Genomic DNA, 26,833 nt, shown 5'->3' with positions numbered 1-26,833 from the left:
ATTACAAGCACTGACACCACTTTTACCTCGGAGACTTAGACCAAACAGTTTATGATCAGTATTATCTGCTTCATAGTACCAAAACTATAGTTAAGAATTGTGTTTTCATTAGTCTCCCCTCAGTTTGTGTGGATTCCAATACAATAGCATTTTAAAAGCCACAAACCCACATATAAATTCTGGACTTTGTTACCAAAAGGCAAGAAGCTGAATAGAAAGACAGCAGAGCTTCTTTTAAAAGCTACCCTCACTTACTAGCTGCACCTTCAACATGAAGTTAGATGTTGCAGTGAGATAAAGGCTCCTTTGAAAATCCAACCCAAATAGTTAACAGTTTTCCTAAGCATGACTGATCTTTGTTGGGTTCATTTAAAAATCAATTCCTTCCTCAGAAAGAGTTTTCCCCAGACCTTCCTCTCCTTCTCCGTATATGTTCATAAGCTTCAGCTCTGTACCTGATGCTTGACATTCACCAACCACAATATCAGTAAATTTAGCACTGGAAGGTGCCAGGTTATTTTTTTGTTGGCACCCCTGGGGACTGAACTATTCTGCCCTGAGAGTACATTCATCAGCAGTGCAAGCTCCCCACATGTCCCCTCATGGCATCTGTCTCACTAGCAATCTGAGGGAGTAGTGAGAAGGGCCCATTCAATTCTTGGCTGCTGTTCAGATTGCCCTGGGTGTTTGTTGTTTTCATTGATTTGTTCATCAGGAATTAGACTGAGGAACCTCCTATAAGAAAATTCCCTTCAGAGGCCATCTGATGGCACTACATGTAAATCACAGGGCAGGAACTGAATCAGCAATCTAGATGAGAAAGCTTCTGAGCTCCCATCCTCTGAGACATTCAGTCTCCCTGAAAGGCCATTATAACCTAGTTTCAGGCACGTCTGGGAAAGTATTAAAATTGCTTCATCCCACCAAACAACCGTTATTCTCTAAAATAGCTGTGGAGGGTAGGCTCTCAAGAACTCTGAGCAAGTGACTTACAAAAAAATCTTGTTCCCAAAAGTCTTGGACTTCTGGGACCAACAGAGCTAAATGTGTTGAGATTGGGGTGTGCTGTGAAGTCTATTCAGCTCTCCAGGATTTTTTTTGCTGAATGCAGCACAGGGAGTGTCCACAGTCTGGGGTATATTACAGCTGACACTGCAGCCACTTAAACTTAAAGGGTGTGTTTGTAGCGAGTCTGAATTGGTTTAGGAACCTACAGCAAGTATAAGCACATTCTGCAAGTTACACATCACTGACACCCCCCAGTTCAGCTTCTCCCATGCCATGCTCTCATTCGTGGGTACTCAAAGGTTCCATACCATCAGCAGTGTCCATGAGACTAGATCGATTGGATCCCTTGTGCGTGCCTTTCACGATTCCTGATGGAGGAATATCAATAGTTGCTGGGCGTGCTGAGGAAGAGGATGAGGAGGTAGTTGCAGTGACATCAGGGGGAACGGAAAAATTCTCTTGAAAAGGGAGAAAACTGATATTCAATTTAATGTGCACTTTCCATTATCCAATGACCAAGTAAAGTGTCAATTACCCATCAGCTACTGTCCTCAATAACAAAATAATGCTTTACCCTTCTACCCTGGCTTTTGTGAAAGCGTCTAAGGGTGATTTCTAAACATTATTTTAGCACCCTAAGGTTGCGTGCATCATCCATCTTGCACAATGGAAAATGGAGGCATAGAAAGACTTTCTCCAAGTCACAAAGCAACTCAATGACAGAGCCCAAGCTACTCCTATTCTAACCACTATACCATGCAAACTCTATGACGCTAGGTAATTTTTTATTTTTTTTTTAGTACTTTTAGATTAAAATTTGCCTTCTGATGGTCAAACTCCTAGAACAGAAAGCTGCTGTGTTATCTCCTGCTAGAATCTGAGCTGACTTCCTCCTGAGTTACAGATTTGTAAACTAAGCAAGAGGGAAAACACTGGTTATAGACGTAATCCTTAGAAGGAGATTGGAAAAGAAACATCATGCTGCGTTGTGGTACCCTTCAGTTTCAACAGTTAAGCAGGGTGGAACCTGGACAGTAGTTGATAATAGACCTGCAAGAAAAACCTAGGCCTCTGTGAAGTGATGCTGGCCTTCCATTTATCAGTACTGAGAGCCTCGAGTTAGGGGGCATTTTGCTGCCAGAGGTCCTGGCTTTCAGATATGTCAAATAGAGATCCACTTGCATTACTTCAAAACTCCAAGGTCCTTTGGGCAATAGCAGGAGTGCTAAATAGGGCTCTGCTCCATTTAAGAAAGTACATTTTATCTAGCTAAGGCTCCTCTGTAAGTTTAATTGGATATGGTATTTTTCACTTTATCCTAAGCTGCCACATTGTGTTGCCGTGCATTGTTAAAGTACAGAAGTGGCTGTATTACAGTCATAGTATTTACTGTCCTACACAAATGCCTTGTTAAACCAGGTTTAATATTACTGAAGAAATATAACTCTTATGTAAAGCAACTAGAGAATTACTATCAAAGAATATAGGCATTGAACACAGTGGAAATAACCAAATTAAGATAATTTTCATAAATACTCCATTACTTTTGTAATTCACACTTCGTCAATACAGACATATGAAGATTCATGTAACAACCTTAACACTGGCCTGTAAAACAACTCACACAACTTCTCTAATATTCTGGGCAATGAAAGCTATAAGACAGATAAGTTGAAAGTTCGTAAGCATGAACAGGGAGGGTTTAAGATGATGGGAATATGATTCTTTTATACACCAATGTGGTTATTAAGCAAATGTGTGACCTCTAAGGGCACCAGAATATTAATGAAAATTACTTCGGTCATTTCCTGTTTCATTAATACTTACAGTGTCACATTTCATTGATGGTAATGCTAAAAGTTACGCATTTTGCATTAAGGATTATATTAATTATTTCATCTTCTAACTGAAACAAACAAACAACATTGTTGTTTTTCTTAAAAGAAAAATCAAGAGCCCTGCAGGTTTACACTGGATTGACACAGGAGCACAAAGCTTACTACAGCACCAGGCACACAGCAGCAGTTCTCATGCAGCTGGTGCATGACATTTTCTATAGTACTAGCAGATCTGGGGGGCACTGGGATCCCCCACATTTCCTATAGATCTTAGCAGTGCAGAGGAGGGGAACCTGTCACCCACTTCCTAAAGACAGCAGGACAGGAGCTCCACAACTGTGCATCCCCTATGGCACGCAAGAGGAGGTGTATAGGAGAGGAGCATCACTTCTGTGCATCTTGGGAGCGATACTGGTAGGGAATGTACCTGCTCTATGGCTCTCCTAAGCTCAGTGGGAACAAGCACCTTGGTTCTGTACCACTCTGTGCAACGGTAACCAGGCAGGAACTTTTTTACTCCTCTCTATAGCTCAGTGGTTTGAGTGATGGCCTGCTAAACCCAGGGTTGAGAGTTCAATCCTTGCGGAGGCCATTTAGGGATCTGGGGCAAAAATCTGTCAGGAGATTGGTCCTGCTTTGAGCAGGGGGTTGGACTAGATGACCTCCTGAGGTTCCTTCCAACCCTGATATTCTATATAAAACTGTTTATGCAAGAGTTCTACTGCATTCAATTTTAGATGTTGACATCTGATGAGCATATCCATTTCATGTTGCCAATGCAAATAGTTATGATGAAAAGATTGCTTTTATTTATTTTAAACTAACTCGTGCACCATTTGAAAACAAGTGCTATGAAAATTAGGTATTAATTTGACAGTAACTACACAGGTGCTGAACAGCAAGCAGCTCTCATTCATTATCAGAAAGCTGATTCCACAATTGTAATTTTTTTTTGCATTCCCCAGTTTTTAAAGTGCCGCTGTGCTTCAATAAAGCATTAATTATACTGACTACATTTTATGTGCAGTTTTCCATTTCAGAAAAACACTTGCATCCCAGTAAAGAGAAACAAAAACATCAGCAATATAAATGTCAAAGGAACAGAGTAAAGTGAAGCTGGTAAAATCACCAACTCTTCTATGCATTGCTTGCTCCAAACCAATTAAGCCAAAGCACAGAGCACACAGATACAGCTATTCCCCTGGGTTGCAGTAATAACCTTAAGAGCATATAAAAGGGAAAGATGAGCAATGGAGCAAAACAAACCCTGAAATTTCATTCAGCAGCATCAGCAGCAGGGAGCACCTCAGAGCATCAAAAAACTGAGCCTGGGGTATCCAGATCTGTAATTCCCCCCGCCTTCTCAGCAACATCGACAGCTAGCTTGGAAAATAGTCAATGCTTCAAATATGTGTCAGATCTTTAAATTTGTGATGTTGCAATTCCCTCATGAATAGCTGTGTGAATTGGGGTTTTATTTTTTAAACAATAAATAGTAATATAACAGATTATTAGGGTCTAATACTGCAAGTACAATTTTTAAAAAGCAAAGTATTCCAACACCCCGACTTGTTTTAGGAAAAGATACAGCTGTGACATGCCATAGAACATAAAGGCCAAAGTCACTCACTACATTTGGCAGCATTGTTTATGCAAGCAGCTTCAGGTAGTCGCAAGCATTAGCAACACCTATGTGCAGAAAGAAAGCTCTGCAGCTGAGCATGTCAACATTGTAAGTGCATCCCTGGGATCTTTTCTACACCAGCAGGCTCCCGTTTCCCTCTGACCAACTGAACTTTTCCAAACTCTTGGGCCGAGCTCAGTGTTGGTGAGTCTACTGAAGCCCAGTGGGTTCCATGGAGACAGAATGATGTCTTACTCCAAATTTTCCTTAGACCATGGAGGATTCTAACTTTGTGAAAATAGAATCTAAACTTGAAGCAGTTTTAGTTTTGCTGTTCATACCCAGCTCCTACCTATTCGAGTATTGGCAAATACATCAGCTAGTGTCCCACTGGTCCCTTTGCCTTCTCCATGGGATAGTGTAGAAGATGCTGATGAAGATGTGGATGACCCCTGAATAGATCGGTTGATCCAGGACTCAGCATTCTGTAAGCTCTGATGCAATGCAGCAGAAAGAGCAGCCTGGCGCCTTAGCGATCCCTCATCCTCGGATGCAGAAGACGTGTCTGTGTGGAATCAAAACAGAGAATCTAGCCTCTTTGGAAAGCACATTGCATGCTCCTTGGCAATTGACCTACTATTGACGAAGGCTTCACATTCCTAACATGGAGGATGCTCTTTAGAGACTTGGAGTCAACAAGGCCAAAATGGAGATAAAATTTGTTGAAGCAGCAAACCTCCCCAGTTTGAACCAATTTACTCCTGTAAAGAAAAACTTACAAAGATAATCTAACACTAGTCAGACAGTTATACCTGTCATAGGGAGACCCATTAGTGCATTCCCTCTCCCCCATAATTGTACCATTCAAACACTCTATTGAGCCGTCTCCTGTGTTGCTCAGCAGCTGTCATTCTGAAACGGACACCTAAGTGTCAGGGGATCAGCCTGTGTCAGTGCCGAGCCTTTGGAAGGAGCAAGTTTGTTTGAAGACATGGACAAATGTCTATAATGTAATAACTATTTTGCAGGGATACAGGCAGACAGCAGCAACTTTACGCTCCGCAGCAAATAAAGCTATTCATGTGTGAATGGCATTCTCTTTGTGGTTGTACATATTTGAACAGTACCTCGAAAAAAATCATACAACAGGGGTCTGCGTCCTGCATGTGCAAGGCGACCGTATTTCCTCTATTATGATTCCATAAACTAAGACTATAGATATCATGAGAGATCTCGGATTATTTATTTAGTGCCATAAAAGTGCATGGTGCTACATATAAATATAATTTATACTTTGGCTTTAAATATTTTAGTCTTCTGAAATAATCCTGCTCTTTAATAGGCTCTCAAGTCAGGAGTCAGACTTTTATCATAGCCCACCTACTTGCCAAGGCAAGAAACAGCACCCAACCAGAGAAAGGGGCTGCCTGCCGTTAAGAGGCAAAGGCTGCAAATCAATAGCAAGTTCTAATGTATTCATACAACACCCAAGACTCACAATGGGCCCATGGTCTTGTACAAAAGTCAGGACAATTAAAATAAAGCAGGAAGCCATGCAGACAAGGGGAGCAGCCAGTCAACCAACGGGATGGGGGAAAAAACCAGGAATGACTAACAAAAGAGAGGTCAAAAATAGCCAAAGTTGGAGTGGGTCTAACAGAAAGAACTGTTGTGAGCTCCACAGATACGCGGAGAGAAGGGGAGGGGAGGGGATTCCACAGACTGAATCCCTCAGTCAAAAAGATCCTGCTGCCCTCCCAGTCCAGATGGAATCTCAAGACCACAAGTGATAAACCAGTTCACCTCCCCGGCCTTAAAGAGGTGTAGGGTAAATAGGGCCAGATTATTAAGGGCTTTAGGGTACCTATCTGCAGACCATGAATCCATCTGCTCATTGGCAACACCCACAGGGTGGTTAGTGCCAATTCCCCACTCTTATACCAAGGAGCAAGTGGACAGCTGTTGGCTCTGTATTACATACTGCCCATTTAAAATCATGAAGTAAACGTCAAATTCAAAGAGACAAGAACAGGGACAAGGTGAGGCAACAAGTATTGTATAGGATACGTAATTGAGATCACTGATGTCAAAGGAAAGGCTCTCTCTCACTGGGCTTTGGATCAGACCCTGAATAGGGAACATGGGTCACGTTTGGGCCCATGCAGTGAGCGCTGGCACACGTGCTGACAGTTACAGAGTGTAACTCTGAAAAGATATCGGATATAAGAACAAATCATTGAAAAGTTAAAATTCAATCTCAGACTAAAACAGAGAATATACACATCAAATGTATAATTAGAGAGATCCAAAGGAGCAGCAAGTCTATGTCCTGCCATATGGCAGGTGCATCTTGCTATCCAAAGGAAGCGCTGCAGTTGGAAGTTCACCTGCCAAAGATAATACATACAGTGTAATAAACCTAAAATATAACTCATTAAACAGTGGAGGCCTTTGGGCCTGCTGAAGAAATACGTTTTCTCAAAAGAAATACATAGTTCAAGATTCTACGTTGAACAGCCTCCCTTGCAGCTGTCAACAGATTCCATGAAGCCATTTTAATTTATCTTAACTTAATATGCATATGTCTGAAATTAAAATAACTTGATTTGGAAAAGGCAGCAAAACTGGTTTTGGGTTATTGGGTTTGTAGCCAATTTATTTCATTAGTTTTCTTCATGGGATCAATTATGCAATTAGGTATATTGTTTCAATTCAATTACCCCATTTGCCAGGCCTTAAAAAAGAGTTTTTAATGAGTTAAAATTGGTTCTTAGGAGACCTGCCATCAGTGAGGAATTCAGTGTCTTCCTTTGTTCGTGATACTACTAGACACCGCTAAGTAGGTATTTCAACAAGTGTAGAGTTTGCACTGAATACAATACAAAGGTCACTATACCACAAAATACATACGATACGCATTAGTATATATTTTACAGTGTAGGGAGTGTTTTGCTGCTTCACCAGCTCCAGACAGAACTTTCCCAGATCAGGAAGAATGTTTTAAATATGCCCTGTGTATGTAAATATGCCTATGCGCCCTGACAGTGCACTAGGTGGGAGCTATAAGCATACTGTAACCCATTTATCAGTGATGTGCAGGGAAGCATTTGGCAGGGCCTGATCTAAAGCAAACAGTGATGGTCCATTAGTACAAGAGGAGATACAATCTCATGCACAAATTTTTGAACAGTGCAAAACCCCAACATTTGCCAAATACACAAGTGTTTATACAAGCTTCATGTTAAGTCAATTCGATTCTGGGGAATTCACTATCCTCCAGGAGCTTTAGAAGCAACCTCTGAATGTAAAACTCAAGCAGGAAGCGTTTAAAGGCCAGAATGCTTCACATCATCATTGCTGGATTTGGTATTTGACATTTGCGCCAGTGTCCGATACACATTTTCCAGCCATGTGATTCGATAGATTTTTTACAGCCAGCACTTACAGCAAAGATTGGTGTTTAACAGAACAGAATTACTGCAAAAACAAAACACTTCCTGTTTGTTTTCACCATGCAAAAGTCTCACATGATATGAAAATTATGCTTAAATAATTTGAGGCATTGGCAAAGTTAACTTTATATGCCTCTTTTACAAGAGTACGTAACCTGTTCCGCTAAAAAGAACACATCTAAACTCAAAATCAAACACAGCACTGTCCAAAACAAGTGCATGGGAGATACTTTCTTGCAAAAACTCCAAGCAGGTGCTTAGGTGCTGAATGCCATGAGTTCTGTGACAGCCCAGTAACTTCTGTAAACTTAGAGAACATCTGGTTTATCAGTCTCCGTGTTAAGTCTCTTAATGGTGAGCACTTAGAATCTTGTCGTTTTCTACACAAGAGATTTGCATCCCTAGTACCGTATGGAAAATGTGTTGTCAGAAATCTAAGTCACTGCTGATGCTATACAAAAAGCTACATGGAAAAATATTCCCTCTTAATATTGTTTGAGACCCTCTACACCAGCTCAGACTGCCTTCCTTCCTGTGCACATCAGCATCGTCTTCAGTTCTTCACTTCTGCAGTTTTTTGATAGGTTCTAGTTGATGTAATGGTTATTAAAATTGGTGGCTTGCTAAATAAGGTCATTGGTCTAGTGTCTATGTAACAGAAGTATTCACCAAAATGTTCATGCTGCTAAACCTTTAAATGAGCAGTATAAGACTGCATTGCCTCCATCTGCTTATTGGGAGGAGGAACTCTTACACAAGCATCTGAACTAGCAGAGAAGACTGAAGTCTATTAACTTGCCGATGATGAAAGGTGATGGAGCCCTGCAGACTAATTTCTTCTAGCTGGCCGTACCACAGGTTCAGCATGGGCAGCAGCTGAGAAGCTTCACCCACAAGCTGATGACACCTGTGTCTAAACCCGACTCTGTAGGGGCAAGAGAGGAGATCCATCCTCCGTCCTTGATACCTCTACTTTGACTGCAAGGGGCATTAGAGATAGCAGTGGTAGCTTTTGACAATATGGATACCTGCGCCTACCAGAAACTGGACTGAGATCCTACTAATTTCATACAGCCTATCAACAATCTGTCAATTTGTCTGAGTAAGCACACTGCTTCTTCTATTTCTCCCTCTCCAGAGAGAAATGGGAGGGGGACATTGAGCTCCTTAGATTCTCTCTTTCCTTTTCATTCTCTCCACTGGCCTGCAACATGGCATCTTTCAGAAGAGCTAAACCCCAGAGTAGTTCAGTCAGGGAAGGTCACTGACTGTGCAGAGAAACATCCCCCTTCCTTCCAGAGGCTGTGAACACACTGCTTCTGCTTCACACCCAGCTACCATCAAGGCCTGTGAGTCAGCTCCTGAGCTCTGGCCCACAAATACAGATCCCTGCCATTGAGAACCAAGCATTGCCACCAGACTAGCTGGAGTTAGATGGTGCTTGATAATTTATCACTCCTTTTTCCCAGGTCATTCGACTCCTTTTGTCCATGCCTGGTGCGGGAGCATAGTATAGCACTCGCTGCATATGCACAGATGCAGCAAGGTTCAATGCAGAGAGGAAAACCCACTGGATTTTAATCCTTGCTGTGCATACTGCTGTTTTTGTCAATGCGTTGATCCACATGAATGAGTAATATCTATGCACAAAGAACCCCTGCAAAGGGGAAGCTGAGATAATAACCTCATGACATTAGTGAATAATTTCAGGCCATAAAGAGAAACGAGATGGCAGTAATTCAAGTTGTCTGAAAGAATCTGAATATCCACATAATTAGGTCACATATACTGACAAAGAGCTTAGGAGCCTTCGACCAAGCTAAACACTTTAAATTCCGCTGCCGCACAAAGTATAATTTGTGCATTTGTCCAAAAATATAACAAAAAAAACTAAGTACGGTTTGTTAACTGCTCCCAGCTGCCAGGCCCTGGTTAGGTTTTTGAGGGTTTAAAGATTGTGAATTTCACAGGCATAGCAGCAGGAGCGTGGCAGGTTTAATGAAGGGTAATACCTATCCAGAGATTAACAACAGGCAAGCTCCTTCAGATGAGATATCTCAGAAAAGAGCAAGCCACACAGCACTACAAAAAGCAAACTGAGAAAGGGAGCATGTACTAAGTGACACCACCTTTGGAAAAAGATGCATCCTCTCCCCAAACCTACTCTCACACCGAGGCTCTGAACACCCACTTTGTAAAGGAGTTGAAATTATATTCACTACAGGGCACCAAGTGTAAGATTATTTTGGAGTTACAGACTTTTACCCAGGGCCAATGGGCTCATTTTTTACAAGAGCCTCTTGAATGTTATATAGGATCCTGCCTTTAAAATCTGATGCTGCAAAGAGGCAGCAGGCTTGTGTTTATTACTTTGGCTTGTCCCACTGACTTCGCAGAGTGAAAATAATGATCAGTATTAAGGACAGATCCAAAGGGCAGAAGTCAATGAAAGGATTCCCCCAGTTAGATCAGGCCCTCAGCATCCATTCAATTGTAGGCCACCAGTTTTTTATTCTGCGTTCTGTATAGTGATGAACACATTGTTGGAATGTACCAAGTCAACTTTAGATAATGTTTTCACCCCTCAGCCATGAGGCCGAGAAGCTAAACTCGGGATAATTCCTACATGAGGATATAAATTGCAGTCTCAAAGAGGTTTTTTTTGTTTGTTTGTTTTTTTTAATACTAACAGGTTTATTGCACTGGTGTAAATATAAAAACTGGAATGAGCGGAGATTACACAGCAATTTGTGAAACTGTAGCACCCAGAGGTTATGGAATTGTTGCTATCAGCACAAATGGTCTGAGGTTGTGCAACTGTATTTCCAACCCACAACCTTGTGCACAAAGCTACTTGAAAAATGGAAAAAAGTTTATTAATTAATATTTGATGAAAACCTACCAGGACCTGCAACAAATTATGTGAGTAACTTTATAGCTGAAGCTCAGGATAGCCACTTCACGTGAGCAGGCAGTGAGTGAAGAGGCCCTGAGTATTCTGGGATCACAGAAATCTCGGAGTCCATGCCTCAGAAAGGTGCATCATTGTAAATTACTAAGCTTTGGAAAACTGGTGGCTGCTTCTGAGTGCTGTGTGTTAACCTTAGGAACACACAAGCCCACATTGTTTTAACTTCTTATGGCTCAAGAGACTGAAATAGAGATCCGGGAAGCAAAAGAGGAATTCTCAGCCCGAGAAGGTGCCTCAGCTTTCACAACTGGAGCTTTAAAAGGCCTCAGAGGATGAATTATTTTCCCCTATTGTAAAGCACAGCCGAGATACCAGCTTTGCAATGGAGGGTTACTCAACTCTCATTCCCTGAACATGCAAATCACCAGCCACTTAGATGTGACAAGGGAGCCTTAGAAATTATATACCAGATAAAAGTGCAACAGAGTATTTAACAATCTTTGCATAACTTCAGCCTCCTGGCTCGGAAACTGTTAGGAGATTTATCAGCCCCTCTCAGAACCACAACCGGCAAGAGTGTTCCTAACCTGGGGGGGTGCAGGCATCAGCTGGCGATTGTACAAATGTGGAACGTCTTTTCGTTGGCATAGGCAGAGCCATCTTCTGTTCTTTATGCTTTGCCAGTGCTGCTTGAACTGCCTCTGTGTGGATATCTGCAAAACGGAAATTACCATCCTTAGTTATGCAAAACTAAAAACATAGTAGGAAGATTTTTTTATATATTATGTAGTTTAAAAAGGCGTTATTCACATATATTATAGCCACCAAACTGCCCTGCCCTCGCGCCTTCTAGCCAAGACCTCACAGCACCTTCATAAACAATGAATTAAGCTTTTCCATTCCGCCTATGACATTTCAATTTTACTGATGCAGAAAATAAAACAGTGGTTAAGTGATTTGCCAATCCAGAGCAAACAGGTGGAAGAGTCAGGAACTTTGGTTCCACGTATCCTGCACTAACCATTAGACTCCTTTGTGTCTCTAGCAACTATTTTGTAGCAAATTGCATTTCTGTAACCCTTTTCCTCCCCAAACTCCATCCCAACCTGCTTGTCTGTCTTCAACAGTTACATCTTGTTTTTCAGACTACGAGCTTTGGTGCAGAGTGTTGTCTTTTTCTAGATCATCTTTGTACAGCACCTAGCACCGCAGGTTACCAAACTGGTTGGCCACCAAGAAATACCGTAACGTCTTGTTAAATCATAAAAACACACCGGTGCCAATGCTCCATAGAACTCATCAACTTTGAAGTATTTTAAAAGATCGGACACATTTAACCTTTTAAAAAATAAATCTGATGTAGTTTAATATTTTCCACTGTGCTATGTTAGAAAAATCCTACCAAAGGCAGCTGGAAACAAAACGGAGTCATTTCATTTAAAACATTACAATACAATGGATCCTTTAACTGAACAAGCCTGCCCTGCTTTGCGCATTCAGTACCAGCCTGCCCAAAGTTTTAACAAGAACTTCAGAAGAATTACTGCAATCATTCAATGGCAAGGCCAGGGAACCAGCCTATGGATTCAAGGGAACAGTCCACACCCCAATGCCACGAAACCAAACATAAGTTTAGGAATCAAATATTTTACCACAGCACAAGAAGAAGAAATAAAACCTTGTAGAATTTGTTGCCCTCAGAGGAAAATAAAAGGGAAATTAGAGACACGTCAGTCGGAAGAAGCTGTCAGAGCTGCACTTATTTTTTTTTAAATAAAGTTAAATGTTTATTTGGATTTAGTTTTCTACAAATCAATCTAAATACAAAACAAAAGCCAGATAAATACTGTTTTCACACATCCTCTGATGGAGGTCAGAGATTCTTCACTCTTTTGGGGTATTTTGATGGGAATAATTTCAGAAAAGTAGCAAGGAGACATGAATGGTTCCAAAGTGACCTTGGGACTCTGGTGCCAGCTCTCTTGGCATACATCACTGGATTGGTAATCAGAACTGTATTATGGGAGAGGAAAGCCTGCAGTGGGGGACACAGTCAATTGAATCAGTGGATTTAGCTGTTGGCACCGGCCCGTAAGAAACCTAAATAAATCACAGCACAATACCACACAAAAAAATACTGCTGCTGCTATTTTTTCACTTTTATAGGACCTTCCATCCAAGAAGCTCAAAGCAGTTTACAAAAGTGAATTAAGTTTCACAATCCCCCTCTGAGATAAATCTGTTCCCTTCACACAGATGAAGTGAAGTGAATTAGGCCATGTCTACATGATGGTTGCCACAGAGGCATAACTACAGAGCTGTAGCACAGACACAGACTACAGCAAGGGAAGGGGTTTGTCTCTTGCTGTAGGAACTTTTACCTCCCCTGGCGATGGTAGCCAGGTCTACAGAAGCACTGTTCCATTGGCCTAGCTGCGTCTACACTAGGGGTTAGGTGGGCGTAGCTAGGTGCTCATGGGTGTGCATTCTTCCTGACCAACAAGTCCAGCTTCAGACTGAGAGTGGGAATGTACCTCCTGCTTCTACACCCCCCCCACCCCCCATGTCATCTTCCTCCTGAGCAGTGGAGGAATCAGCAGGACAGGAGTCAGACTTTTCCAGCCCCCTGGAGGCGCTCGGAACAGGTGAGCACAAAGGAGACCAGTTCTTAGCCTCCAGGGCAGATGTGCCTGTGTCTGTGATTCCAGGAGTGTGGAATGCAGCTTGTCTAGGGAGCAGCAGGTAACTAAACGTCACTGATCTGAACTGGGCTTTGGTTGCCCTGCACTGCTGAACGCAAACTTTGTCCTAGGCTGGTAGGTGGCTACAGCTAAATTAATCGCAACCATAGGCACCAGCGTCCTCTGGGCCCGGGGAGTGTGCGTGCTCCAGGCCCAGGCCCAGCCCCCACCCGCCCCCTTCTCCCAAGTCCCCACCCCAGGCCCTATCCCCATCCCTCCCCTCCCAGTTCCACCCCCTCCCTTGAGCGTGCCCTGTCCCCACTCCTCCTCCTTCCTCCCAGAGCCTCCTGCACGCCAGAAAACAGCTGATTGCGGTGGGCGGGAGGCACAGGAGGAGAGTGGGGAGCTGGCTGCCAGTGGGTGCTAAGCACCCACTAATTTTTTCCGTGGGTGCTCCAGGGCTGGAGCACCCATGGAGTTGGCGCGTGTGATCCCAACACTATTTTGCCAAGGATTTCAATGCTGACTCCAAGCACTCAGCCACCCCTCTGAGGGGCTCTGTGGATATATCTACACTGCAATTAAAATCCCGCATCTGGCCTTTGCCAACAGACTCAGGCTTGCAGGGCTGTTTTATTCAAGTATGGGCTTGGGGAGGAGCCCGGGCTCTAGAGCCCTGTGAGGCCAGAGGGTCCCAGAGTTTGGGCTTCAGCCCAAGCCTGAACATCTAGCCTGCAATTAAACAGACCCCTAGCCAAAGCCCCATGAGCCTGAGTCAGCTGGCATGGACCAACCGCTGATGTCTAATTGCAGTGGAGACATACCCTAAGGGAGCTCAGTCCTGGGCCCACTCCTCACTACCGATAAACTGAACTCTGGCATTATCCAATCATTGGTGATCAATCAGCGAACCTGCTGGGGAGCTGGAACCCCTCTAGCCAGAGAAGAGGAACCGGCTATTCTCAAGAGATCCCTTCAGGAGGACGCACTGGACATTTCAGTTAATTTAGTTTTTCTATAGTGTGCCTATCTGCCTCTTGTCACTCACTAAAATGGATTAGCGCCAAGTGAAGTTCTCTTCCGCTAACCAGCTAAACTCAACCCAGGAACCCATGAGGTAAAGAGTCATTTACCCTCCCTGATCAGCAGCCTTTGTTCCTTGATTTTCCTTAGGAACCATAGGCCCCTGAGCACCTCTGGTTTCTAGACACACTATAAGCAAGACAGGACTTTCAGCAATCAGACCACTAGCTGGCTGAACCACTCAGATCACGTGACCTGTATTCTCCCACTGACAAAGGTCTCTGATGTGTGATTGTTATATCCTTACCAGACCGATAGCGTTCATCTCTGGCTCCTCCAGATCGAGCTCGGTGATACTTGGATGAGGATGGTGCTGAAGTTGCTGCTGGAGCAGGTGTCTGATTTCTGGGTTCCTTTTGTAATGCTGGATCAACCCCTGGAAAACAAATCCACAATTCTTTCAGAGATTTAAAAAAAAAAAAAAAAAAAAAAAAACCCAACCCACAAAGCCACCTGCATTTGGGCAACATTAAAAATCCATTGTTACCTGCTAAACTATCCACAGGGAACAAACAGGTTCAGCACAGTGTGCTGCTGAAATTAAAGATTGCCTGCTGAGCTGTTCAATAAGCATGTTTAAGGTCTCATCTACACTGGGATTTAGCCACTGGTGCAAACCCCTAGTATAGGCCATGAGTTACACTGGTGTAGCGTGATCTGTAACAGAGCAGGTTAGCCTGGTTTCAGCAGTACTATATCCTTGTGCTTTTTAAAAATTATACATCTCTCCCTTGAGATTTAAACCTGCTTCTTCGGGGAGAAAAAAAAACAAAAAAACCACAGTTCTCCACCAAGACAGACATCTAAAGAATGAATTTTGGAAGAGAATTATATACAAGACAGTCTGATCTATTGCAACCATTTTATCATCATAATTTTCATAACACTTAAAGAAAATAGTTTCAGTTATTAGTGAAGAAACTAGCTAAATAAAAGTCCTAATTAGAGCATGTTATCTATAATTCATGACATTCTCCAGCATAAGTCCTGCAATTTTACGAGAGAAAAACTTTCCACTGCAACCAAATGTGTCACGAAAGAGCTTTAAACATAGCATTGCACCCTTCCTTTAGGGGAAAAAAACCTCTTTAAAAATAGCTGAACGCAGTCTGAGTGAAGAACAAGCGATCGAAATAAGCTATTTTTATTGATAGGCCACATACAGTAAACAGGAAATTGATTCTTTCACAAAGACAGCTTGTCTTGTAGAACTAAAAAAGAGCAAAACGGTTTGAATTAACATGAAGGACTTGAAAATATAGTTCAGTGTTTACAGAATGAAACTTGGGGAGAAATTCTGGTTCCATTGAAGTCTATGGGAGCTTTGCCATTGATTTAGTGAGGCTAGGATTTCACCCAGGGAATCAGGAATCCTGGCTTCTCCTACCATTGACCCACTGTGAAATCACAGGCAAGTCACCTCACCTCTGTGCATCTCGGTTCCCCCATGTGTACAACGGGGATTGTAAAGGATCATATGCAAGTGCAAGACAGTACATTTCAGTAGCAGTTCCTTATTTGACCCCTTTTGCCCAGAACTACAATCGGGTATATAATTTGCATGTCAAGCATATATATTGCTCATGAACGTGCCAACATAATTACTCAAGACTGAACAGTCCATGAATGCAGTGCTGTAATTACAGTTTTCTTCTGTCGTTTTAGCTACTAATTAATAGTCAGAGAGAGTATCAGATCAATGTTGCATGAACAGAGGAGGATTTACAAGAATAGATCAAACTGCTTTAGTAAGTAAACAACATGATTCCAAAATTAGCTGGAAATCCCAAAAGATAACATTTATTTGTAACATGGTGGTTCAGTCAGTGTCTGCAGAATTTGGATGTGAAAGTTTTGGGAAGTATCAAAGTTAAGGATCGGCAAAATTTTTGGGGTCACTCATCCACAACTTTATTTTTTGTTACTAAACAGTATAAAATAAGTTTTATATAAGTTAAAATAAAGACTCAGGTATAGCCTCCATCCAGAAATTTACATTACCAGAAATAAAACAATAGTTACCAAATGAGTACCATAACAGATCATACTTCAGTAATGACTTTCATTTTAGGATTCTGAAGCAATTTACAAAGCTTCAACACACACACGCCATACCATGAGGTAGACAAGTTTTCAACGTACATCTGGGGAAAGTGAGACCGAGAAAGGGTAAGTGGCTTGTCCAATTTCACAAACTAGTTAATGGCAATGATGAAACTGACGAGGCAGCTAAGATACTTATTACCTGTCATATTGCAAACCAGCACCTTAGTGACAGTATATTTGTGTATCCCCTCACAGGCACTTCAATACCATGGTTAAGGATGTGGTATGAACATAGAGCTTGTCTATACAGGAAAGTTTATCGGCACAACTATATTGCTATAGTCATACCAGTATAACGCCTTGTGTGGACACTCAAATGCCCAAATAAGAGGATTGGCAGGAGGCTTAAATAAGGGCATGGGGCATCCTGAGCGTCTCAAATGAAAGGGCTAACTGAAGGGGCAAGTCTTATTTTCACTTAACCACTTGCTGGGCATAGAAGCTAAGAGCATCAATAATCAATAAGCAGACCGGGAAGGGAGGAGTACGGATTTGGGGTAAAGGTACAGGACTGGAAGCCAAGAGCTGGATTTAAATTTACATCTGTGCAACTTCTGTACCTAACATGCTTCAAGTCTACCAATCTGCAAAAGGGGGTCAGAGCATTCCACTGCATCTCAAGGGCCACATGGCTACTTTAATTAACATTTGTGTTTGTAAACTGCTTGGAGAGCCTTGATTAAAAATGTTTAGATAATTTACAATTCAAAACAAGTAACAAAATAGCTGCAACAATGGACTATGTGTACTAATATCAGGACTGTCACCAAACGAGAATGTCACCATTCTGACAACATAGCTGAATGCTACTTAACAGGGACAGTGACCCAAGTCTGTTACTCTCCAGCCCAGGCTGGTAGCCTTCAAAAGTGAAGTGTATAATGAGCCTGGTGGTTTGCCTAGTTCTCAGTTCCCAGGTGGTATACACCAGACACTCCCAGCTAACAACAACTGTCCCTATACAGCGTGTTTCATTAAGGGTGCCATCAAGACTGAAATCACCCCTCGTGGCCCTAGAAGAGGAGCCTCCATCTCAAGATGGAGATACGCTGGGGAGGAAGCTTGGACTATTGCTGCCTGTGCTGAATCACTTTGGAGGATTTTTAAACCCTTCTGCACTGTTACTTTGATATCTTTCACAAAGCACCCACTGCAAACATTATGGATTTAAAAACATTTGAACACTGAAAATACTGAAAAACCTGGAATATCAGTGGGAGAATAATTACTGTAGAAAATTGCATCACTCGATTAGAACAAGTCATTAGATTATGCTGTAAACCTTATTAACGCCAAAGCAGCACATGCACCTGTGCATTACCAGCCTTCCAAATAAAAGTCATTGTTTTATAGTGCCCAGTCCTTAAATTGGATCCATGTGGTAGATTCTTAAACCCCTGGGAAGCCTCACTGGGACTCTGCAGTCGTAGAAGGATCTGTGATGTGGACCATTATAAACACAGATCCAGAGTCTTAAATTGTAAGCTCCTCAGGCACAGACTGTCTTTTTATGCTTTGTACAGTGCCAAGCACATCATCTGGGCTTAAAGAAATAAATAAGCAATTTGAATGCCAATGACCAGTCAAAGGCATCTTCCTTGTGTATCCATCTGAACAAGCTCCTCTTGGCCAAGATACAAATTACATTAAATGACAGACTGAAGAACTGCACTTTTACTTAAGACTCATCCATGTTTGTGTCTTCGTCATGAACAGGGAGGTTTTATTCAGAGCCAATGAAGAGACAACTTCAACAACTAACAAAGCAGCTTAAACCTTCCTGTTCACTTGACAATTTATTTAGGACTGTAAGTAACCACTAGATGTCAGCAGCACAATTAAACACTATTCTTTAAAATGAACTATTGAATACACTTTAATTTCTTGCTTCCAAGATGCAAAAGCTTTGTTTATTCCACAGTACATCACAGTGTAGTCATGACAGTTCATTTACACAGGGATCAAATGTATCCCTAACTGACATGAAACCTCAAGATCTAGCTTTGTTTAAATATTGTGTTATATAAGAATGTGTATGAGTACAAATTAATATAAAGCACATAAGCAGGATTCAGAGATCTGGGAAGTACATATTTATAGTACATCATATACAGTTACAAAGCTCTCTGACAAAGCAGCAGAAGTGAGCTAAGCTTGGCAGATGTTAGATGACTTTATTTAGCATTCCCTTCAGAATAATCCTGCTACAAGCTGCAGTTTCTGCTGGCAGGACCTGGATACACACAGGCACCATGATGGTTGTATTTTATAGGGGTTTTATAGGATGCAGTTGATGTTTTAATTGCCGTTTGATGCTAGCTGAACATGCTGCTCCCCCACTCCCCCCCTCTCAGTAAGGGGAAGGGACACTAGCTATAAAGTGATTTTATATAGGAGACAATAAAAAAAATCATATGTGATCAATAACAATGCCACAACAGCCAAGAGGGATACTTACATTAGTAATAAAGCCAGAGACAGGTAGGATTCATTTGACAAAAGAGCAAACTAAGGAGGAGAAAAGCAGGTTAGCCTGCTAGTCTGTGTAAAGAATTGAACAAACGTGTTAATGTTTGTCTGGCTATTCCTTAAAATGATGCAGTATTGTCCAGCTATAAACCTATAAAAACAGTGTGAAAAGCAAATGTCTGTATGAGGGGTCTGCAGGTCAGCTTGGGCACCATTTCCTGAATCGCAGGGTGTGAGCCCTTTTTCAGTAGCAGACATGTAGCATCGGGTTCAGTCTAACTATTGCTCCTTCCCCTCCATACCTGGAAGACTAAAAACTCACCGGACATAAAATTTTGGCCTTTCTCCATTCTACCCTATATGTTGAACATCCGCCTTATCCCACTCTCCATTCATAATCCTCTGGGAGACTTACTTCTTCCATAAGGAATACAAAAAGCAAAGACCAGCAAAAGTTGTCACCACTATAGGCATAAAAGGAAACTCGGGGAGTGCCGTCTTTGTGTCCCATTGCATCTCACCTTGTCTGTGTATCTGGGGTATAAGCTCCTTGGGGCAGGAACTGTGTCTGCTTACATCTGGTGCACAGAGCATACCTCCTATGCTCATTATTAATAATACTGCCTCTAGCAGGATACAATGTCCTGCCCTGGCAGCTGGAGATTGATTTCTAACTGGTCTTTTCTGTGCCTATCTAGTGGTGATCCTTGTAATGGTAGGCAATGGAAAGCTAAGTCTATCTTTGCTAAAGAGGGAGGAAGGGGTGGATATTTTAGCTCACTCAAGACTCCATTCATATGCTTTCCGACCCCTCCAAACCAGTGTGCTTACCATTACATTATTCTTCCCAGAGGCCTCAGATTCTGAGGTGCTGAGGGCCGTCTACACTCACTCATGTAATTCCTTTTAACACTGGGCCCATAATAAGGGCTTTCCTCATTTGTTTGCTGTTTACCTACAGGTGGTTAGTGTCAGCTGCACTCAGGGTAATTTGACTATGTTCTTGTATACTTCAGAGAGTGAGAAAGTAAAGCCTTTGTGCAGAACAGTCAAAGATTATTTTCCCCCTGAAACAAAGTAGTTTGCATTTTAAAATATCGAGCAAATAGAGCAATTCTTTTTTGCTTTCTGTTTTGCATTTGAGAACATTGATAAACTCTGCCTCGCTCCTAATCTGGCAAACACACAAACCAAAAATATACAAACACTATAATCCATGGCCATAAAATAACAGGATCTATGTTCACTGAATGTTACTCCTGCATACCCAATCCTCCAGCAATTTTCACAAGGAATATTTTGGACTAGTTCATTAACTTTCAGACTTTTATGTGATACAAGGACTGTCAGGCAATTCAAGGAATATTAACTGCATGCAAACTAATATGCACTCTGTGTTCTCTCTCACTAAGAGATGTTGCAGAAATATGGGATTGAGTCAGAGTCCTAAAGGAAAAGCACATGCACATGCTGCAAGGGGAAGGGAGAGAAATCCAAAATAAAGAATAACGCTCAGGGGCGGTACAGCACAAGAATTATTTTGAAACATGAGGTGACAAAAATTGTGATAGATTCAGACATCTGTTTGGTTTGCAGAATTCCTTGTTCCCCAAAAAGACTGCCAATGAAAGATTTGCAAGTCTTTAATGCATGCTTAACCTAAGTCTACATGACAATTCCCAATCATGTAGTTTCTTATTAACGTGAGGAGGGGGTAAGAACTCTATCAGAAGCAGACAAAGGTTCTGACAGTAAATCAGGGCTTGGTGAATATCGTTTCCTTTATACATAAGGAGAGGATTCTTTTGTCCTATCCTTAGGAACTGATTACATAATGCATCATCTCAAATAGCAAGAAAACACAGTCCGCCAACAGTGTGGCTGGCTGAAAAGTTGCTAATTTTGGCAACAAGATTTTCCTGCATTTGCACTCCCTGAGCCAAAGAGCTGTATATGCTTTGCCAGGTTTGCAGCGATCGGAGGAGGACAGCAGCTCATTAAGTTAAACAAGGAGGCAAATATATCCTAGTCCACAATGAGACTCAAAGTCAAGTGATGCATGAGGTGCTATGTGTGTCATCTACAGGTCTCCTAATGCTAACAATAAGCATGTCTATTAAAGAGCTCTGCAAAATATTGCAACTGACAGGGATAATACTAGAGGAAAACCCCATTAAGCCATGTAATGGATTTGCCTTGCTTATGTGTATTTAGAAATCCATGTCACCCACTAATGGAAATAAATCCAATATCAGTGGGTCATCACGTGGATCCAGAGACTTCCAGTTATCCTCCCAGCAGAAGAGGACTTTCCGACATACAGGTTACTATGATATCACACCAGTTTTTCTTGTGTCCCTTGCACTTCTGACAGTGCATCTCACTTGACCCCATCCAGAATAATGGGCATCAGGACACACCCCACTAAGCCCCAATTTCTTACCACTATGCCAACCTAAATTCAGCTGTGTTCATTCTACCCTCAAGTGAATATGTGCTTCCTGTTCTAAGAGAATTTTCAACATCCCTTATCTGAACTGCCTTTTTTACCCTTCCTGCAAGAGTGCACATTTCGCAAATGACATCAGTGATAACCTTTCCCTTTCCAGCATCTACCAAGTAGGAGGTGATTAACCCCAATCAGACATAAGCAATCCAAGCGAATAGCAAGCTCCTAGAAAGGCGAAGGCCAAATCAAGCCAAACAAGGCTCAGGCAGTGGCTTGGAGCCTTCTGGTGGATACTCGTCTCCACAGATGGAAGGAGAACTGAAAGACGCAGTCGTTCTCTCATCCCCTATGGTGCACGTTTACCATAGCTGCAGTGTACTTTTTAAACGTCCTACAAAAGCATTCAGCCTCCACTGAAGGCTCAGCTCTGCCTCAGCAATGGGAGGTCCAAGCGTCAGCTCTACACCCACAAAGCAGTTAGGCCTCTTTTCATTTCACAGGACTGTTTGTGGCTCAGGCTAGCTTTTCCTTTTCAAGTCACAGGCTGTAGTATAAATATGAATTGAAGCTGTCCCCCTTCTCTCTATTTTGGTCTATGCAGCATTCACCTTAACATTCACAAGTAGCATTTCTGGAGTCATGTCTACACAGGCACACTCATTAAAGCTAAGGCCAATCCTACTAAAGGTGACTTCATAACTTTACTTGATCTGCCTTACCTTTCCCAAATAGCCCCATGTGGACAAGCCTTTAATATGTATGAACTGTGACGTCTGTTACAATAAGATTCTGCATAGCCTACCTAGCAGCTGTCAGCAAATGTAGAGCAGCGAGTAAGTCCAGGATCATAGCTCCAGTATGTTAATTTTTGCAAAAATGGATGTTACACTAGGAAAATGAGTTTCTCAAAGGACTAACATTGTTGTTCTACCTCAAACAGGGAGGCAACTCACAGAGGCAGTGTGGCATAGTGGACTGGGCACAAGGATAGGAGAAAGGGTCTCCCAAATTCTGATACTGACTTGCTGCAGCACATCCCTGTATCTCTGTGCCTCAGCTTCCCCCACATCTGTGAAATGGGGATAACATCTTACAGAGTGATGTGCTTGAGCATTAGTTAACATTTGAAAAGTGCTTTAAGAATGTAATGCACTAATTAAGTGCTGAGGGTTGTTACAATTCTCTTCTGCAGACGAAAAAATCAATTCTCTTCATGCCATCACACGGAAAAAACATCAGACCCTTTTAAACTAAGGGACTGATCCTGCGTTGCTTATACAAGTGTAAATCTCACTGAAGTCAATGAGAGATTTGCCAGAGTCAAGACTGCTGGACTTGGACCATAAAGAGCCACAAGACTGTCAGAATGGCAGTAGTGAATTCCACTTTAATTAGTGACATGGTATCTGGCCCTAATTTCTCCCAATGCTCTCGCTCGCTCCCCTGCCTTGAGAAGCACGTCAATTAGTGCAGCAGGACCATGCACAGTCTCTCCAGACATTTTTCCCCCTAATTAAACATTTTCCAAAATAAACATGCATGTAAAGTGACAGGCACAAGGGGCAAAGGGCCACATCAATGCATACAGAGCTGCTTACGGAATTGGTCCTGGTTGCCCCACACTGAACTCCAAGCCAAGAGCAAATCTGTGAAGAGAAGTAGCTTGAAGGTGTGAAAAGAGCCCACATACCCCAACTTCCTCAGGGCCAAAGATTTCACCAAAATAGGCCTTGAGTCAATAGAGCTTGCAAGACCTGCTCGATGGATCCCTGCTTATAAGGATTAGTCTGGGTTAAACCCAAACATGCCGTTCTGTATTTCTTCATTAATGCAATAATGATACGAGTTGACTGTCACCTCATCAAATCTAAGAGAAATTTCTATCAAACAGCTGTCTAGTCAGGACCCCTCAGCAGCCTATGACAGTTTCAGAATGTAAGGCCAAAACAGGATTTTTGCTTATATTGCTTGTGTCAATGTATTAGGTTGGTAACAGCACACTGTGTCCATTTCCATAACCTTTGTATTTCAATATTTACTGTAGCAGTAAGTCACTCCAGTGACTAATACTGGCGAGCAGACCTTCAGATGAGAGCATATTTGAGCTATTGTTGTATGAACAAAGAAAAGGTGAGAAACCTAACCAAGAGATAGCAGATTCTATACAAACAGATGATACACATGACAATGACAGAATTATTTTGTTTTGAGCTCCAAATGAATACCACCTGAAGTGAAAAGAATCAATGCCATTATGGGCATTCACAATCTGCTCAAAGCAGTGCCCTTTAACCCCTACCCTTTTGGGCATTAGTTCAGTTTCAGTCAATTACAGTAACAGTTAAGTCATGGAGCTCTCTGCCTGTCATACCGATTCACTCCTGATCAACTGCAAAAACCCAGAAGCTTTATTTGATTTTTTTTAATAGTTCAAGACTTCCCAGTGTATCAATAGTGCAATTATTTTTGCACGAGTATCCTGCTATTAATTATCAGAGGTGCTCTAGGCCTTGCCCTAGAGAGGAGTTTACAATTATCCATCTCTAATTATCCTACGTTCGTAGCCAGCCCCACTGCTACGGAGCTTTGAATAAAAGAAAATGAATGTAAACAAAATGACAAGTGAATTCAGCAAGTCTGGTAAATAAGGTACCAAGGTCAATTATGAAGATACTAATGCCTGTATAGCAAACACGAGGAATGGCTTCGGAGAGTATTTGTACAGCAGGACTTATGAACTGGCAAATTAACTTAGCACTTAAACAATTGCAAGACATTCTTTATAGTCTGCCTTTTGACAAAGGCCTCATGAAAGCTTCTGCATTTGGAAACTTCCTTTTTTCTCCAAACAATGTTTTACTTCACTTGAACATAACAACTATCTCAGATCATAAAAGCAGATGAAGCTGGAAACCCATGGCCTAGTCTGGTGAAGCAGCAAGAGCATATGGGTGAGTGTTTCTGTGGTGCTCAACAGCACAGATGTGGCATGCTCAGATACTAATGTGCTAATTATGGCCCTGATGCCATCTACACAGGCAGAACCTAGCACCGATACAGAACCTCATGGACAACAGCGGGACTCCACGTGGGTGTAAAGGGTCCAACTGCAAGTTTGAGGCTTATATGTTAAATTTGGCCCTGTATGTTTTAAAAAGGAATCCCACATTTCATAACTCACTGGCTTGGCCTTGAACTCTGTAGATCAGTTTTCCGTAAGAGTCATCCTCCAAGCGAGCCAGTGTCCATTCTGCTTCTGAGGTAGACAAGATGCCCTTCCAGCATTTCCACAGTAGGTTTTTTAGCTCTCAAACTTAGCCTGGGCCATTTCATCTCTCTTCCTAAGTAGCTCTAGCTCTCTTAGGCAAGAGCCCCCCACCCCCCCCGCGTGCACGCACACACCACTGATACAAGCAAAGGGAAAACCAGGAAGATGTGCAGCTCCTATTCAGAAAAATGGACTTGCTGTGAAGCTTATGCTGCTGAAAGTGTTGGATTAACAGCTATGGAGACGAAGTGCTGTATATATCTGCAGCATCACTGCAAGCTTCCTACACATTGCCCCAAAGGGACACACTGAGAATCAGAGGGGACCTTGGACTTCGCGGCCTGTTCAAGCCCTTGACTTCTCAACTGATGAGGGAGCCAGAGCTGCCTGTGCTGGTGTTTTGTTTTTAAATAAGTTCACATGGCCCAACTGGGAAAGCTCTGAGGCGCCTGACATTTTAGACAGGCCAACCACCCACCTGGTGATAATGGTCAGGAACTTCTGACCTGGACATAAACCAGCAACCTAGAGGTGAAAAGCTCTATTGCCTATGACTCTACTGCTGCCATCTGGCCCCCTACAATGGAATTGTGAAACAGCTAAAGTAAACTAAACTGAGGCAAGGGCAATTTGGAGTTGACAGGTAAGCGATCCAAGCCCTCAACCTCCATCTTCACTTTATAAAACCCCTGTAATGACAAGGCTGATGCGGTAAATCAAAGCTCTTAATCTGGACCGAGAGACCGTACTTACCATGCGTCTGTGGGATGTATGGAGCCAGCAGCTTTGCCCTTTTCTTCTCATACCCCTTCTGTGTGATGTCCCCTAAAATCAAACAGGAAAGTCACGTTACCGTGTCCCTGAGGTGCTCTATTGCAAGAGGATTTTAGCTGCATGGCCTTGCCGCACAATAATGGGCTTTGTGACGTGTCACCATATGGGCAGCAGGAATGACTTATAAGAACCAAGTATTTGTCAAGGTTCTACAGTCTTATGACTTGCTCACAGAAGCGAAAGATGGGAGCAGACTACTCGGTCCCTGCTAGATCAGCACCCTCAGCCATGTTCCCTACTGTGCATTTTTCTAAGGGTCTCAGGTTTAATTTTTAATTCCGCTGAACAACGGGGCTTTCACCTCTTCCTGTGGAAGCAACCGTACAATATACACCCCCTCAATGGGGTGACTTGAATCAGAACATCTGTCTTAGCGGGATATCAACACTATAAAAACCTAAAATGAAAACCAACTAGCTCAGGCACCACAGGACAAGGACCAAGGACAAACTCAACCAACCAGATACCAACAACAGACCCCCTCTGCTAAAGGGAATTGGGGGAAAGGCAATAGCAAACGCAGAGCTTAGTCACAATAAACCAACCAACGAAAGAGAGGCTTGCAGCGGACCCTAAAGAGAGCTGATGACGGACTATGAGCAGCCCATTCAAGAAGGAAATGCTTCACACTGATCCAAAAGTAAACTTAGAGACAGACCCACCTCAGGTGACTGAACTGCCCAGCAAGGATGGGCAGATCACCAAGCATTTATTGTGAATGGCAACAGTTCAGTACTTAGGGTCTTATAAACCAACTCTATATTGTGTCTCCTGCCTTACTGATATCCAGTGCAGTTCACACAGGCATAGGGTCTCTATTTACCTATCTATTTAATGGGTATAATACCACTACTTGCCTCTCAGGATGCTGTACTACGTAAGTGCTTAAAGGTTCACAAAGAGAAGGCACCATACAGAGAGCAAAGAAATAAGAAACCTTTTTCTAAAATATGAATCTCTCTGACCCACTAGAAGTACCATCTGGCTGCTGTCTTTTACTTTAATTTCTTGCATTACATCTGAACTGCAGAAAAGAGACTGAAACCTTGAAGGGATTAAAACGAAAAAGCCCTGAAGCATTTCAAACCTCTTTGTAGTTTGGCCCATACT

At 42.3% G+C, this 26,833-nt stretch overlaps 1 protein-coding gene across 2 annotated transcripts in view; it reads right to left on the bottom strand.

The window, feature by feature from the left end:
- Positions 1-26,833, bottom strand: part of DIP2B (disco interacting protein 2 homolog B) — a 123,194-nt gene that overhangs the window by 44,571 nt on the left and 51,790 nt on the right. For both annotated transcript variants that reach the window (XM_044994780.1, XM_044994781.1), the window contains exons 2-6: positions 25,643-25,714; positions 14,845-14,973; positions 11,421-11,546; positions 4,823-5,035; positions 1,317-1,466 (exon numbers count right to left, since the gene is read on the bottom strand). In XM_044994780.1, the coding sequence (XP_044850715.1) occupies positions 1,317-1,466; positions 4,823-5,035; positions 11,421-11,546; positions 14,845-14,973; positions 25,643-25,714 (690 nt within the window). The remainder of the gene's footprint in view (positions 1-1,316; positions 1,467-4,822; positions 5,036-11,420; positions 11,547-14,844; positions 14,974-25,642; positions 25,715-26,833) is intronic.

Source organism: Mauremys mutica, chromosome 20 (assembly GCF_020497125.1).
Source record: "Mauremys mutica isolate MM-2020 ecotype Southern chromosome 20, ASM2049712v1, whole genome shotgun sequence".
Classification (NCBI taxonomy): domain Eukaryota; kingdom Metazoa; phylum Chordata; order Testudines; family Geoemydidae; genus Mauremys; species Mauremys mutica.
The sequence above is the reverse complement of the archived record's forward strand: the minus strand, read 5'-3'. Positions and strand labels throughout refer to the sequence as shown.